General features: G+C 39.4%; 1 protein-coding gene across 1 annotated transcript in view; it reads right to left on the bottom strand.

Annotated features, from left to right (window-relative positions):
• LOC149191859 (5'-3' exoribonuclease 3-like) overlaps positions 1-7,270 on the bottom strand; it is a 210,157-nt gene extending 202,887 nt beyond the window's left edge. The window contains exon 1 of the mRNA XM_089404396.1: positions 6,752-7,270. Within this exon, the coding sequence (XP_089260522.1) occupies positions 6,752-6,955 (204 nt within the window). The 5' untranslated portion in view covers positions 6,956-7,270. The remainder of the gene's footprint in view (positions 1-6,751) is intronic.
• Between the last annotated feature and the right edge of the window lie 9,657 nt (positions 7,271-16,927).

Genomic DNA, 16,927 nt, shown 5'->3' with positions numbered 1-16,927 from the left:
ATAATGATAAGTGAAGGAGTCACCTTGGAGAATCAATTGAAGCAACATGTCTTCAATTGATCTCACGTATCATCCTCTTAGAGATGATCTATGCTCTTATCTAGATAAGTCAAGGTGTTGACTTATGTATTATCTCTCTCTCTCTGCTGAACTATTGAAGAACATAAAAGAAGAATTGATCAAGGGTTTCCCCACATTGGGGTTTATCCCTGGCTAGCACCACATCTTGTGTCCTCGTCTTGGCTTGTCTTCTGCAATTTATGTTATGTTTTATCTGCAGTTTACTTTAATGCTGATGTGATTGCTAATCTGGAAAAGTTATTGAGCTAACAATGAAAATTGAAATAAATTGCTCTAAGCATAGAACATACCTAAAATAAACAGAAACCCCTTCACTTATTGAGCCTACATTACAACTCAACATTAGACTACTTGGCATTATCTCCAAGTTCCACGGTTCCACCTGCAATGTTGAATCTTTCGTAATCAAACCTGTGAGATAATCTCATGAGCTTGTCATGTGCCTAGAAGCACCACTATCCACCAACCAAATATCACTGTTGTTTGTAATAGTGCCTGAAAGAGTGGAGACAAAGAAATAGTCTTTCAAAAGTCCATCTGCAATCTCATCAAGTTTAGATTCGTTTGTCTTATTCTGGGGTAGATGCTCATCATCATCATCAACATCGGTTATTGATGCATGTTACTTTCCCTTCCTTTTCTTCCGAGGACACTAGGAGGCATAGTGACCAAATGTATGACATTTGAAGCACTTGATCTTTGAAAGATCCTTCTTCTAATCTTGAACTGGAGTTGATCTTCCACCTGTATTCTTCTTACCAAGGTTTCTTCTTCCTTTTCCTTCCCTTGCATGAGCTGCAAAGGCTTAGGTTTCTTCATCATGAGGTCGGCCTTTGCAAGTTGTTCTTGGACAACAATATGGTCTCCTCTTAGACACAATTAGTCCATAGCTTATCAAACTTGGGTAGCTCAGCCCGTGCACAACTACCCTGTACAAATGGATCCCATGAAGAAGGAAATCCATTAAGAGTCACTATAACAAGCTCTGCATCGTCAATGGTATCGCCAATAGCTTTAAGTTGATCTCTCAACTAGGAGACTTCGATGAGATAAGTGGCAACTAAATCTGATCTGGACTTCATGATACAACGGAGCTGATGCCTAGTGGCTAATTTCCTACTAATGTTCTTATTTTCAAACAATCCCACCAAGGCATCCTACATTTCTTTGGTAGCCTTCAACTCAGCAACATGTGGAATCAAATGGTCCTTTATGGAATCTATTGCTAGAAAATAAGAAAGACAGAAAGATATTCTTATTCTTGATAATTACTTTTGATGTTTCTTGTTATTATGATTCTTTATATCCTTTCTTTTAGTTCATCAAGCAATTAACAAAGCAGCAGCACAAAAAAATAAACACCAGATGTAGGCACTATGCCAAGGCAAAACCCCCCTCGAGGGGAAAACCCAGTATAGAAATTCTTCCTTTCAATAGTGTTCATTGAAACTCTTCTGCCTAGCCAAGACCAGACCTTCCCTCCACACCAAGTCAGCCTCCCAGAATTTCAACCCCTTTCCAGCAACTTCAACTAGGCAGCAGCTTCCAGCAATTGGCAGCTTCTAGCAACAGTGAAACTTGGAAGACTTCAATCTCCCAATCTAGGGCACGAAACAGAGAGAAAGGTACCAAAATTTTGATTTTCTTCTTCTCCTTAGGCTCCACCCAACTCGCACTTCCTTTGGCTTCCCAACAACAGACTTTGCACTTTTCGCAGCTACAAGAGATATCGAACTTCTTGTGAGAGAGTGTGTTCCAAATGAATTCAATGTGCTTGTATTTATAGGCTCCACGACCCAAGCATGAAACCCATTCTTTAATAAGTCACAATAATAATTATTATTATTATTTTTTCTTTATTTTTTGACAAGTACATTACAAGATGACTCGAATACATTAAATGAATACCGAACCTAGTAACATTTTCCAACATCTATCAAGATCCTCTTAGCCTTTGCTTCATTCTTCTTATGCCTGGTTTTCTCCTCAACACTTTCTAGTTCTGAAACATTTACCTTCACATAATTTTGAATCTCCTTTTCATCCAAAACAAGGAGTGTCCTGATCTTCCAAGATCTAAAATTTGTAGCACCATCCAATCTGTCTTCTACTTTGATACTAGGCACCATCTTGACAAGAGATCTGAAATATGTACAAGTTGTTGAATACAGGAATTTGAGGCTAATATCAATGGTTGAAATTCAACAAAGCTCTGATTCCATGTTGAAGTTCTATAGCATGTGCAATAGAATACTATTTTTTGATCTGATAATAACTTCCTAATGATTTTCAAATGATAGTTTCCGTGCCACTGATATCACACACAGAAAATCTTGACTATAGATGCAGCAGAAACAATAAAGATCATATAAAGATAGCCATGCACAATAGATACAATATTTTTACCCTCGGAAACCCAATTTGGGAGAAAAACCGACAGCTTTTCTTAAGGATATATTTGTCATTTTAGCAATGTTTACAAATTAGAATTTGTCTAGAAATGTGTGCCAACATTAGAAGTCAAATTTCCAGTCCAACCTAGTCAAAATAGATGCTGGTCAAACTTGTCAAAAGTCAATTGTGGTCAATGCTAGTCTGCGGTCTGCAATTATGCAATCTGCGGTCAACGTTGGTCAACTGTGGTCAAACCCTCACACGTACAGTTGTACAGATCAGCCAAAACACTAGTCAAACTTGGCCAAACCCTCACATGTGCAGCCTCTAAGAGCAGAAGTGAAATGATGAAGAAAGATAAACAGATTTCTCCTTAGCTAAAATTTCTCCTCCACTAGAAAAGATATGAATGAGATCGCTATGTTGATATAATGTCTCCTCACATGCACGTTTATTTATATAGAGCTCTAATGTTGAGTAGAGACCCATTAAGAAGCCCCTCGTCACAAGAAACCCCTTTGCTTATTGAGCCTACATTACAACACAACATTAGACTAGAATTGTTTATTCACCCCTAGCCAAATTAGCATGGCCCCATGGGTGAATGTCTCATTCCCCCCTAGTCAAATCAGCATGACCCTGTGGGATAATGACTGCCCGATGCTGCAAACTATAGAAACGTCAACACCTTGAGCATCTCCTTAGTCGACTTCTTCTCCACCAAGTGAGGGATCAAATAATCTTCGTGGCATCCATAATAACCCACTAAGCTCTAATGTCATTTCCATGTGCTGCTAACTACACTAAGTCTATCAGTGAAGGAATAACCTTACCCAAAATTTCCAAAAGGTCATTTTCATTCAAAAGCAAGGCAACCCTTGCCTTTCAGGGCAAGAAGTTTGAAGCCCCATGCAACCTATCTTCAAATCTAAGACTTGTTGCTACCATTTCTAGATCTAAACCAAGAAAAATTGTCTGCTTAATCCGTCAAACACCCACAAGACTCCTACTACTGCTGGTTTATAGATCTATTGAGATCTCCTTGCATATCTAATAGATCTGCTGCAAACTTGATCCTTTAAATATACACAAAAAGAGAGAGAAAATATTGTTGCCAAAAATTTGACAGATACGACCTCCCTCTGAAGCATACAGCCTCCACCAATCTGACCGCTGCTTGATCTGCTATGCAACCTAAATCAGCCTCCCTCTCAGAATGAAAACTTTGATCTTATGTTAAATTTCCTTAACCCGGCAACTGGCAAGTTATTTCCTAGTAATTTACTTGTTGTAAATTAATCTAAACAACAGCTTTCTGAATAAAATGCACTACAGGAATTTTAAATAGTAAACAAAAATAAATTCAATGAAAGCAAATTAAACCAATCTCATGCTTCAAATTTGTTATTCATTTAAAATAATATCTCAACATACAAGGAGTTTTCCAAAGTGGGAAATAAACTGTCCACTGTGAAAATTACAAGTTCCAGTAAACCTGGCAATTTTTCCAGCTGAAAAGAACCCATATTGCACTATTTGTAGTATGTACGGCCTATACAACCCCTGAATTGCTGCCTACTGCAGCTATAACCTGCATATATGGCTGTAAAGCCCACAGGTTAATTTTATGGGCCCACACGTGCACTTTACAGCCTATGGCTCTGTTGCTGTACAAACCTGCAACTCTATTACAAAAAAATTACAGCCTATACAATCTACCACGTGCCCACACTTGGCTGTACTGCTATTCAGAATTTTGTCCTTTGGCTGCAAATTATCACTCTTCCTTTATCACTCTCTTGTTCAAAATACTTTCCATGTGTCTTTCTCCTCCACCTAACCTTGCTTTTATAATCTTGAGTAGCTGATCAAATCCGTTACCCCTAATCTCCAAAGTGACTGACAGCTGAGATTTGATCTCACCTTACTTGAGATCAACGATTGAAATTCATCTAATTCACTAATGCAAAAACCTTTGCATTTCATTATATTAAACTCACCTTTTTATAAAAATAATTTCAATTTAATTAATCCTTTAATTAAAGTGAATTTGCTAAGGTTGAAGGCTTTGGAGGGCTTCCACACGTCTTGACACTTGAACCTGTGCAAAAGTTCCTGTCTAATGCGACAAACATCAACACATTCCACCTATATATGAGACCTCAAAATTGGTATGGCTCCTTATAAAGCACTGTCCATTGGGGCAAATCAAGCAACCAAGCTTGCATCATGAGTTTGTTCACCTCTGCATCAAATGTCACGGGAGCCAATTCTTTCCACTGCGGAGCTCTCTTCTCAAGGTCAACCAGCCAGTTTATTGGCATGTGTATCTTCTTTAACTATGTTATTTATTATTTTTTCTTTAATTGCACATTTTGTTGACGTTTTGATATTCCAAACTTTAGCTGATTTCTCTTTAGTAGCTTATTCTGATTTTATACCCTAAAGTTTAGGATCTATGATGTTTCTAATGCCTTGTTTTATATATAAGCTGCGTGATCTAATTAGAAAGCTAGCATTCTCCACTTTGAGAACCATCTGCTGCTACTGTTGTTCTGTCATTGTTTTAAATAATAAAAATATAAACGTCTTTGAAAATGAAAATCCCACCTACAATCTATTAGATATCCCCAGGTTACGCTGGGGACTGAACCCACGTCATCATCACCTCTATTGGCAAGACAGCATGGCACCAATAATACAGAGTGTGGAACTGAAGGAATATGGTGATGTTTGCAGAAGACGTGTGACTGCCCAGTCACAGAGATTCAGGACTTCCATATATTTAAAAAGTACAGGTGCACTTTATATCAGTCTGCCTAATGCATAAAATACATCTTGGAACCATGTTCACTACAAAACAGATTAATGAGCTTACCAAAAACTCCAATGGCCTTAAACATATCCCTGCGTAGTACTCTAGAGTCTACACTCACCAGCTACTCTTAGAAACGAGGCAAATTCATATGTATTAATTAGACTTCCCCAATTAACCAGAACTCCAGTGGCAGAGTGGCCTGAAGCAACCATGGCACATCCTCGAGAACATAAAACAACACTAGAATGTGGACAACTAGTAAACAGGGACCTGAAGCAACCATAGCACATCCTAGAAGTCCTAAAGAACACTAGAATGTGATCAACTAATAAGTTAGCCGCATATGGCTGAACCTAGAATGTTTCACATTATACTTGTCAAAAGCTAGTTTTCTAATTTTAATTATATGTCACGATGCGCACAGGAGTAATACTTTTCGTTGTAGTATCAGCCTCAGTCCAGCAAATACTTGATAATCATAACAGTTAAAACATTAAAAGCCTTGACAATTTCTAGTGACTCTTCTAAGCAGTACCATAAAGCATAAGACAGAAAAGTATAACACTTCACGAAAAAAAATTAAACTGCTTCAAGCGTCATGCCCCAGGAGACTGCTGCACAAATAACAAACTTCTCTATTTGTCGTTTCGACTCTTCTAAGCAGTACCATAAAGCATAGACGGAAAAGTATAACACACACGAAAAAAAATTGAAGTGCTTCAAGCGTCATGCACCAGGAAACTGCTGCACAAATAACAAACTCCTCTATTTGTCGTTTCGACCTTACGCCAAGTAGAAGATTGTTATTATCGATTTCCGGATTCATTGTATTACGACAATTATAGTCAACATTTCGGGCCCGCGATATGTGCGCCATCATTAGGACGAGAGACGAGAGAAAAAGAATAAATTAAGGACACGTGAGATGCTGGGTACCAGGAAAAACTATTCTGGCAAAATTCCCTGGGATATTCAGCCCACCTCGTCCCTTTGAAAATTTTCACATACGGGTGAAGCTGACCACAGCCCTTTGAACCTAATCTCATACAGGTGAGGCAGAGCACAGCGCGAAAAGAACCCTGGGGAAGCTTAACTTCATTGCCCTCTTTGGCGGACGGACGTCCCATTGGTGAAAACACAAATATTCATGATCGGAACACAGTATAACAGCGTTAAAAATAAAACTATTTTCAATATTACTTTAAGTTCCCAAGCATATCCCTTGACAACCTGTAACACCATGGTGCAAATTGATAGTTGAATGGCCAACTGACTGCTAATCCTAGTTTACCTAAAACTGATAAATAGTGACCCTAAGCCTGTTGTCGCAGTATGAAAATTTCACTATGATGTTGGGGCTTGTCTGGTATTATTGGACATGAAAACAATAATCTGAACATTGGCACAAAACAAAATGAAATGTAAGGATAAATAGGAGTTGAGCAACAGAACACGCACCCGATCTTCCGGATGAAAACAAGGATGAATAATTCCATTCATATCGAGATATAAATTATCAAACTCCATGTTATTGGGATTGGGCTTGGTGGTGTCAATGGGTATAGTGACGCCATCGATCTGCACTGCCTCCTCCTCCACAGCATCTACTATCACCATCGGAAACTTATCCGACAGCCACCGATAAAACGCCGGAACACCCATCTTTTCACCTCCAAAATCTCCTTAAAAACGTAAAATGTATATATGCGCGCGCCCTGGTTGAAGAACACTAACAGGATCCAGTGTTATACGTTTCTGACCTTCTAATAAATACAGACCCCTCCCGCCTCCGAACAAAATCTCCCTCCCTTAGCGCCGGTAGATATATCGGTCTATGTCCATGTCAACTGAAAATGGATAGATGATGATGAAACGCAGCGGGCGTGGCCGTTGAGCTCAGGAGGCGGCGAAGAAGTTTCACATCCCAAACCTAAACTTTTATACGCCTCAGAGCATCATGCAACAAACGTGTTCCATATTCTTGACTTCAAATGGAAATATCTGTTATGTATCATATTGTTCGGTTAAAGAATAAAATAAAAATTATTTGTGACGTTGTGACGAATCATTTTTGATATATACATATAGCCATAGTCTAAACATTATGTTTTCTTCCTTGAAAGCTATAGAAATTCTAGCCATATGGTAGGGTTTTTTATGAATCTAAATAAAAGTTGTTAAATTTGTCTTATAGGTTTATAGGTTTTTGATGGTGTTGAATCTATTTCCACTATCAAAAACATGATTCAAACACTGCTTTTATAAAAAAAAATGAAATTTTTTTACCCTTTGGTATTTTTGTGAATACAAATAAAAATGGTCAAACTTCATAATTTTAGGTGTCCTAGTAACCCTAATAAAATTTATCATAGTTTATTTGTGAAATCCACAATGAAGATAGTATCGATACTATCCATTAATACAAGTTGATCTATTTTTATTTAAAAATAAAATTAAAAAATATGCATGATGAAATATATATTCTTAAATAATAAAAAAGTTTATCATAATAATTGAGGATAGTTATTTTTTGTTTTTAAAATACAAATTGATTTATTATTATTATTATTATTCAAAACAAATTACACCATCCAAAATGAAAATATTTTTTAAACACATAATTATCTAAATAACTTTTGAAAATATCTTTTAAACATTTAGTTATCTAAATATATTTTGTAAATGGTATTTTACTCATGTTTAGTTTAACTTATAGACAATAAAAATGAAATGAAATGATATTTTAATGTTCACGAGACTAAAAATATTCTATGTGACCAGCAGTGCATGTTTTTCGCCTTTTGCAATGCAATCCTTTTCTTATTCAAATTGATGATGAGCTGGCCCAACCTTCTAACAATCCCCTCGCTAAAAAGACAATGCCAAGAAACCGATGTTAACATAATCTTGTAACTTTCTCTCATGTCTTTGAACGCATCACATTCCAAAATGAAATGTTTTTCCGATCACACTGCTCCAAACGTGCAAAATGTACACACTCGTTCTTCCCAAGCTTCTTTAGGCTCTTACCACCGTCTTGTTTCACACCAAAGTTGATGTGAGTTGGTTCTTAATTGAGCAATAAGAACATTTTCCCTCCACAGAATGTTAGCTCCAATGTACTCTTTTTGTTGGAGATCACACGTAGGGTTGAATTCTTCAATGTATTACTTATTCTTTCTACCCAGCTATTTTCCCCATACCCATTTACGAAACTTCTCCATAACAAAATTCTTTAACTCATTGTTATTTGTGGGATAGGCATTGAGGTGGATATTCCATTTTTGCATCCATGTGCAGTTTTGTCTCATCCATGTTTTCTTTCTTTCACTCATACCTTCTTTGAAGATAACATTAGGCCATTTACCTACTCTCATTTGCTCAATTCTTTTTTGATATCTTATGAGTCACACCGTAGCACTTGCTTCGATGGGAGTTGTTCCTCTTTCACTCAACATTATCTCATAAGGCACTTAAGTTTTTATTTTGAACTTGCTCGTGATCAAGCGTTTTTTTATTTTCTCAATTTGTTTCCATTTTGAGACGGGGGTGTTGCTAGCCCACAATTCACACCCATATAGCATCATTGGACAAAAGTAGGAGTCCGAAAAGCACTTTAATTTTTTTCCAATCCCGTAACTTTGTCTCTATACATCTGTTTTGAAGAGCGTAAAATGTTTTCCACCCTCCTAAAATTTTCTTGTTTTTGTAGTCCTCGTAATTAAGTTTGTTGTTGAAATCAATCCCAAGGTACTTATACTCATTTACTTCTTCAAGAATGTTGCCTTAAAAGAAGAACGTATGTTGGTGTTGCTTTCTTTTATTAGAGAAAATCATTATTTTGGTCTTGCTACTATTGACTTGCATCCCCATTGCTCTACAAAAATGCTCAAGGGCATATAGGTGCATCTGCAATCCATGGGCCGATTTAGCAATCAATACAAGTTTATCAGCATATAAAAGAAGCTTTATCACAAACTCCCCCAACCAAGCACCATCTCCGCCTTGCAGATTTAGCCACTCTTCCAGTTTATCAATATATAAACCAAAAAAAGTAGGGGATAGAGGGCAACCTTGCTTGACTCCAATGTCACTTCTAAAGCTTTATGAAATACCCGTTGAGGTTCTAATTTTGACTTTCACCTCTTCATAAAGTCTATGGATAGCGGCTCTATAATGCAAAATAATTTCAAGTTCTTCCATTCTACGCCACAACTTATCTCTAAGGATTGTGTCAAATGCCTTTTTGAAGTCAACAAAGCAACAGAATACTTCTTCGTTGTCCCCCCAAACCTTTTCAATTATGTGTCTCAATGTGGTACCATGGTCCACTCTAGAATACTTCGTCCTAAAACCCTCTTGTCCTTTTGTCCTCTTTTCTTTACTTCAACCCACTTACTGATTATATTTTCTACCATTATGTCGAAAAGCTTTGCAAACAAAGGATTGATCATAATGGTTTTGTAATTTGAAGGATTATTAATGTCTCCACTTTTAAAAAGGGGTATTGCAAGGCTAGTTGTCGAATCTCTTGGGAATCCTTGTTGAATGATGTTGATGAATATTTCCATGATTTGCGGTGCAAGAGTGTTCATCCCCATTTTAGATACTTTGCTTGAAGTTCAACCAAGTCCTTTGTCTTTCCTGTTTTCAGCTTCTTAATTCCAATCTCCACCTCTTATAACGTGAAGAGTTTTGTAGTTATGTTGATCCTGGGGAGAGGCTCGGCCTTCGATTATTTCTCATAAAGTTGTCTTGCATATTCAAACCATTGATTGGTTGTAATATTATTTTCGATTTGCTTCTTCCTTGGTTGAAGTTACTACCATAAAATTTTTGGGTTATTCTTGCCTAGATATATTAACTCTGCTCATCTTGTTTGCATGAACTCATATTTTTTCCTTTTTAGTATCTGTTAATATAAATCTACATTCATCTTCTCCTTGCCTGCAGTTTTCAAGGTTCTCCTTGCCATTTTGCATTCCTCATCAAACCAAGCATTTATAGGGAAATAATTTGATTCATATTTCCTTCTTCTTCTTTTTCTCTTTTGCACTTTGAATTATAATTGTTAACTCATGGTTGTTGAAGCTTTGGAAACCAGTTTTCTCCTTCTAAATTAATCTCTCTAACATTATCTTGAAGATAGTACAATTTTCTTGTGTTAGAAGAATTTTGCCCCTTGATAGTGATTGCTAAGAGCATTGAGTTTTCCTCATATGTTGCCTTTTTTCTAACCATGATAGCTTTATATAAATTGGGTTATGGTCTGATTTTAAGTCCCAAATATGCTCTCCAATCTTAAGTTTGTCTATCTTTTCTATCAGGATTTGTGAAAAAATCACATAGTCAACGACACTCGCCCCATTGTATGTGTTGCAAGTGAAATTCCTAGACCTTTTGCCATATATCTCGACCATTGCAAATAATTAAGTCGAAAGCACCACACAATGTAAGCAACTCCTCTCCAAAATCATTGTTAACTTTGTCATCTTCTGAACATCTCACTCATTGGGGATTCTCCTCTTTAGTGAGTCAAATAGGATTGTGATCCTCTTTGCAACAAAGAATACTAGCTTGTTGATTTGTCGTTCTAGCATTGAAATCTCCCACTAAAATAACTTCTCCTTGCTGAGAGTACGCGACAATATCTTGTTTTAAAGTTGCATTCAAATCCTTGTTGTCTAACCCCTTATTTTTGTAAGTTTTTGAGACTTGAGGAGGAAAATAACATGTTACAATTCTTATGTGATTCTCATTCTCTGATATTTTGAACCATAGATATTATTTATTGTATCTTCTATCATTAATTGAATGTGACGACCTTCTTTTTCTTTCACTAAAACTAGTATTCCCCCATACCCTTTGCCATTTTCTATTACCTTGTTCCACACTGCTATCTTCAAATAACTGTCAGACATAGGAGTTTTGCAACCATCATGTTCATGAGTTTCCATGAGACAAATTATGTCTTTAACTTCCGCAATAGGTCCTAACCTAGGTCCCCTCCTCCAAAGGTAACCTTTACAATTCCAACAAACTAAACTTAGGTAGACCTGGATAGGATTTGACTACTACGCACTTTGGCACATAAGACTCAAATTTGAATCTTCATGTTAGGGTCCCACCCTAACCCCCTTATTTATGTCATGGGATCACGTCATAGTCAAGAGTCAATAAAGCCCATATTAATAATTGTAAGTGGTTAACCCGCAATTAATGACGGAACCACAGTTAGTTGCAAATGGGCCGTAGTATTAGATAGATGGTATTAATAAAACCCACTGTATTGGCCCGTGGTATTGCATGTATGAGTCATATATAAAGGATAGAGACTCCCTGCGAGGAGCATTGTGTCTTGTTTTTGTAATCGAGCTCTGCTCTATTGGAGGTTGCCCCCTCGAAGAGGCATGTGAACATTGCTCTCTGAATAATAAAATCATTGCTATTCTGTGTTCTGGGTATCTTTTCTTCGCATATTCTGTATTTGGGTATTATTTTGCAGGTTAAGAGCATAACAAGTGGTATCAGAGCACTTTCCAGGGCTCGGTGGGATCTCCAATTTTTAGCAAAAAAAATTTTGGCCAGAGACGTGTTCCGGCGTCTTTAAACCACGGGATCTGTCGTTAAGCGCATAAACCTGCGGATTTGGGGAGGCATGCACGTAGGAAATATAAGAGGTGGTTACGTCTGTTGGACTCCCTTGTAACCCCTGTGGGTACCCCTTCGAGTAGTAGCGCATTAGACAGAACCGCGCACGGACTGTCTTCTACATACCCCCTAGGTATATAGGAAGCCCCCTAGGCTCCCTTGAAACCTCGCCATAGATAAACCTTCGGCCGTCTTGTGGCTACGGTACACCGAGAACAGCACTCGGAGAGATTACTCGCCCGTACGATAGGGTAGTCGGGTTGTACAGCTAAGGGTACGGTCGATCCTCCTTAGTTAGAGCCCTGAAACATTGGGCCGAGTACTACTGTCAGACCCTTATGTATATTGTGATCTGTAGCACCTGACACTCCTCTAGACCATAGTTCCCTTTTCTATCGGGGGATCACACATCATCTATTCCAGATCCGCGTGTGCAAAGACGTGCCGCAGCAGCAGTTGTTCCACCATTCAGATCTCTCAGATCCACCAGATCGAAGTTGTTGTGAAGGGTTCCTATACCGGGGTCTACTTTTCGCAGGACTTTTGGCAGCATTGACATTTTGAGGATTTGGCGACTGCAGTATTGATCAAGAAGGAGTAAAACTCCGTTAGGAGTTTTCTAAAAAAAAAAAAAGAGTCTGAGATCTTCCGGGGTGCTTATTGGTGATCTAGCCCATCAGAATCATGACGGCGAGCTGAGCAAGGTGGTACCATTCAATTTATTAGAAAAAAAAAAAAATTAGGCAGTCCCAATTTTTCATCCGGTTGGTGTATGGTAGAAACTAGAGCTCAAGCAATGGCCAATGAAAGGATGGACAAACTTGAAGGCACTGTGAACACCATCCACACTGCGATGAACTCCCTCCAACGTGAGATTAGCGGACTAAGTCTCCAGGTACAGGAAGCACTCTCGAAGCGCAAGGAACCAGCCCACGAGGAGGCGTATAAGGGCCATGAATACCATGAGGGTGAGTCGAGCCACTCTCCTCACGTCTGGCACACCCATCCACCAACCAGTCAGCGACCTCCCAAGTTGGATATGCATAAATTTGACGGTTCTCACACGTCAACATGGCTAGCACAAATGGAGCAGTATTTCAAATTGAATCATATCCTAGATAATTGGACTAAGCTTATGGTGAGGACCATGTACTTGGACAATGAACGATGGCAATGGGGGGAATGGCATCAGCATTGCAATGGACCTTTTCAGAATTGGGACCAATTTACCAAAGCTCTTCGAAATCGCTTTGTTACACAGTAATTTGTCACCATTTGTTACCGTCCCTGTTACCCCTGTTTCCGTACGTTGGAGGACGCATTCCGGGACCTGTGAACAGTGACATAACCTAAAAACACTTGCATTATGTCCCCCTGAGTATGAACTTCATGTTCCCTGAAGACACTTCCTGCAAAATATCCCTGAAAAGTGCCCTTTTTCCATTAGCGCGGGTCCACAATGTCTTACCCGCGCCAATAAATGAGATCCTCAAAAGAGGGTGCGACCATTGGCGCTCTATCTTAGAACAACACTCGCGCCAACCAAATTTGGGAAAGATTTTTGACAAACGCGCGCCGGATGTTTTTTTCCTTTTATTGTCATCAGTCTTTTTGGAATAAAGCTGGCTTTAAAGATGTCGAGACTCATCATCTATCCACAACAGCTTTTTGGGGATAATGTCAATCCACAATGAGTGTCTGGATGCATTGTATCTTCTTCCCTTCTCCATCTATAAAAGCCCATCCTCATACACTTGATAGGCTAGTTCCGAAGTGCTGGAGTTCTTGAGTTCTGATGTATTGGTGCTAGTATTGATTATAGTGAGGTTATGCTGCCGGAAGTCTGAACTGTGTATCCACAAGTAAAGAGAGAGAGAAGGATCTATTGCAAGGCATATGTAGCTGTCTGCCCAGCCAGAGGAGAGATTCAACGTCAGAACATTGGTTGTAATTTTCTCTGTTTGTTCATTAATAAACGACTATTATTATGGTTCCAATCTTACTGTTCATGATGATGATGTTTGATTTATGTCCTTTCTGACTGATATATAGTTGTATATCGTGGATTTTATGCTTGTATTTGCTTCGTTCTTTGCATGTGCAGGTGTCCATACACAGAGATCGCTAGGATTGTGACCTGCCGGAGCTGGAGAACGGAGATATCGACTCATCTACGACAATAGCGTTGGATTCCAGGTTGGTTCTTCTTATCCACTTTCGATTTACAACTAGGAACTTGCATAATAGCGTGATTGATTGTTGCTAGACCCATTTTGGGCTAGTGGGATCGCCTCTGTCCGCAGAGGGGATTTACCTCTCCAACAATTTGGCGACTCCACTGGGGAAGAGCTATTTATTGTTTGATTTATAAACCTTGGAGTTTGTCTTGCATGTCAGTTTTCTCTTGTCTCCTTGCGTAAATGAGCTTTCTGGGTCAGTTTTTCTTGCTGTCTGAGTACTGTTGACCAGACACTGGGCTGTTTTATTTATTTATTTTTTGAGCCAGCAAACGGTTGGCGCGTTTTTATTTCTGACAGTCGCGCCGGTTGGCGCATGTTGCACACCAGCAACTCGCGCCAATTCTTTAATAGCGCAAGTTACAGGCTGACAGTCGCGCCAGTCCTGTAAACTTTGCCAGTGTGTGTGTTGAAAGCTCTTCAAATTCAGATTTTCGTCTTTTTGCATATTTTGCAGCTTCTGGACGTGTGTAGAAACTCTGTTTGACTGGTTTTTACCTTTATCCTTCGGTTGTTTGCCTATTTCTATTGATCTTGTATCCCAGCCCTAGAGCATCTAGTGGCTTGGCACTTCTAGCCTTCCGTAGGAGTGTTGGTTTTTGTTTATCCAGTCAGCTCTTTACTTGTTTCCCGCACTTGTTCACTTGAATTTGTGTTGGACTTAGATCACATAGTTCATTCGAGTCTTTGTGAGCTTTTGGACAGGTTGTCTTGCTGTTTCGGATGTGGTTCTACTTGCACTGAGTGAATTTGTTTGTTTCATTGTGTGAACATCTCTCAAACTTGTTTATATGCATCATGCCATCTTAAAAAAGAAAAGAAAAAATTTTCATTTCTTGTTATTAGTTGCATTAGGATCTTTGTTACTTAGTGATCATTTTGTTTGTGTGAAAAGATCTCAACTCTCCTGTAGATAGCATTCATTGAACGAAATGGTTTATTTTGGCATATAGTTTGCATGCAGGAAATTTTTGAGAGATCACATACGGTAGGACCTAAAAACTGAGACATAACTGAAGATAAACTGTAAAATGAACTCAATGAACCTAACAACGCATTGGAATTTAACGCAAACATTCTAGAGGTCTAGGCTAGAGACGTGTTCTGGCGTCGTAAAGCCTGGTAGCTTACCGTCGAGTGGTTGGGTGATTCCTCCACGGTGAAACAATAAGTGCCAGTACGGATTGTGCTCCCATGTACCGTCAAGTATATATTGGGAGACCCCTATAGGTTTAAAACCTTTCATCCATAGGAAGCCGTGTCGGCTGCGCTACTGATCGTAATGCACTGAACACAACATTCGGGAAGATTGACCGCCCGTACCCTAAAAAGTATTCTGCGGTTTTGCGAAAAGTTTGGCACACCCTCTACCTAGAACTCCAGAGCAGTTCCTTTTGGCCTTTTTCAGACTCTATAACGGAAAAAGTCCACCTGAGCATTTGTCACTTCGGGCTCACTAAATATTCGAAGGAGACTAGAGTCATCTTTTTGTCCTTTTCTCGACTCTTAAAACATGAAAAGGTCAAGTTCAGTTCCAGTGTCTTAAAATTTATTTGACCACGATAACATCTTACCCAGTTAAATTTTGTTCGCGTTAGTCTGAGTAGGGTCTTGTCTCGTTAGATTCCCTAGGGTTTTGTGAAGTCCCATCCTAGCAGAATTACCAATTTTGTCTTCCGAGATACCGGTTGTGAGTGAGACTCTTTCTATTGTTCCAAGTATACAACCACTCAATTCTCGTGCTCCAGGCAACGAGACTTACCAGTTTCATTGGAACCCTGTTTGGTAACCTTCTGAAAACGGTATCCCTTTTTGGGAATACACTTCTCCTCGGGTTCCACCACCACCATTTCCTTCCGACATGGAAGACACATCCCCTACTACGACTGACGAGTCCGCTGCCCCAGGTGGTGAAATTCCCACCACACCTGTTAGTAGCACTCCTGCTACTGGGGGGCTACCTCCCGGCTATAGAGCAATAAGCAATGTTATGTCGTCCCCCTTCCCGGGTTCTATCTGGTCACAATTCACTTTTTCAAATACGGAACCTTTGACTCCACAGAGTCGCGGTATAACTGTTACCTCAGTCACAACCCCTCCAACGGTATCTGTGGCTTCTTCAACTCCTATTTTTAGTCGACCTTCGGCCTCTTTATTCGGAGGTTCTGATCCTACATTGAACGTCCCACCTGAAGGCCAATACGATCAGTATTTACCACCTCTTGGGTTTTTGACAGGTCAACCGAATGTTGAGGTTTCAGTTCCATTGTCAATTGATTGGAGTTCCACCGTTTTTCATGGTGGTCAAGCTTCGTATGCACAGCCTGAAAAACCACCTCAACAAAACTTACAAGGACAATCCTTTCAAGGAAATCCTTTCGCCTCTGGTGGCCCATTTTTCACCTCTCAACCTACTGGTAACCCAGGTCAACCTTCTATTCAACAAGCCCAACCTGGTGTCCAGCACGGTTCTCCTACTGGACAAACTGGTCAATCATTTGTTAACCCAAATCAACCCAATGTCCAGTATGCTCACATATCTGGACAAGTTGCTCAACCACTTGGTCAGCCCACCATCCAGTATACCCAACCTTTTGGACAAGCTGCCCAACCACTTGGTCAGTCCACTGTCCAGTATAATCAACCTTCTGGGCAAGCCGGTCAGCCTCAAACACAGTTAGGCCAACCAGCTGCCCAGCCCACTCAGCCATCTGGTCTGTTAGGACAACCTTCCGCTGCTCAATAG

The sequence above is a fragment of the Pinus tabuliformis genome, chromosome 2_2 (assembly GCF_031772625.1).
Source record: "Pinus tabuliformis cultivar Carrire ecotype Pingquan chromosome 2_2, CPIR1, whole genome shotgun sequence".
Lineage (NCBI taxonomy): Eukaryota > Viridiplantae > Streptophyta > Pinopsida > Pinales > Pinaceae > Pinus > Pinus tabuliformis.
The sequence above is the reverse complement of the archived record's forward strand: the minus strand, read 5'-3'. Positions and strand labels throughout refer to the sequence as shown.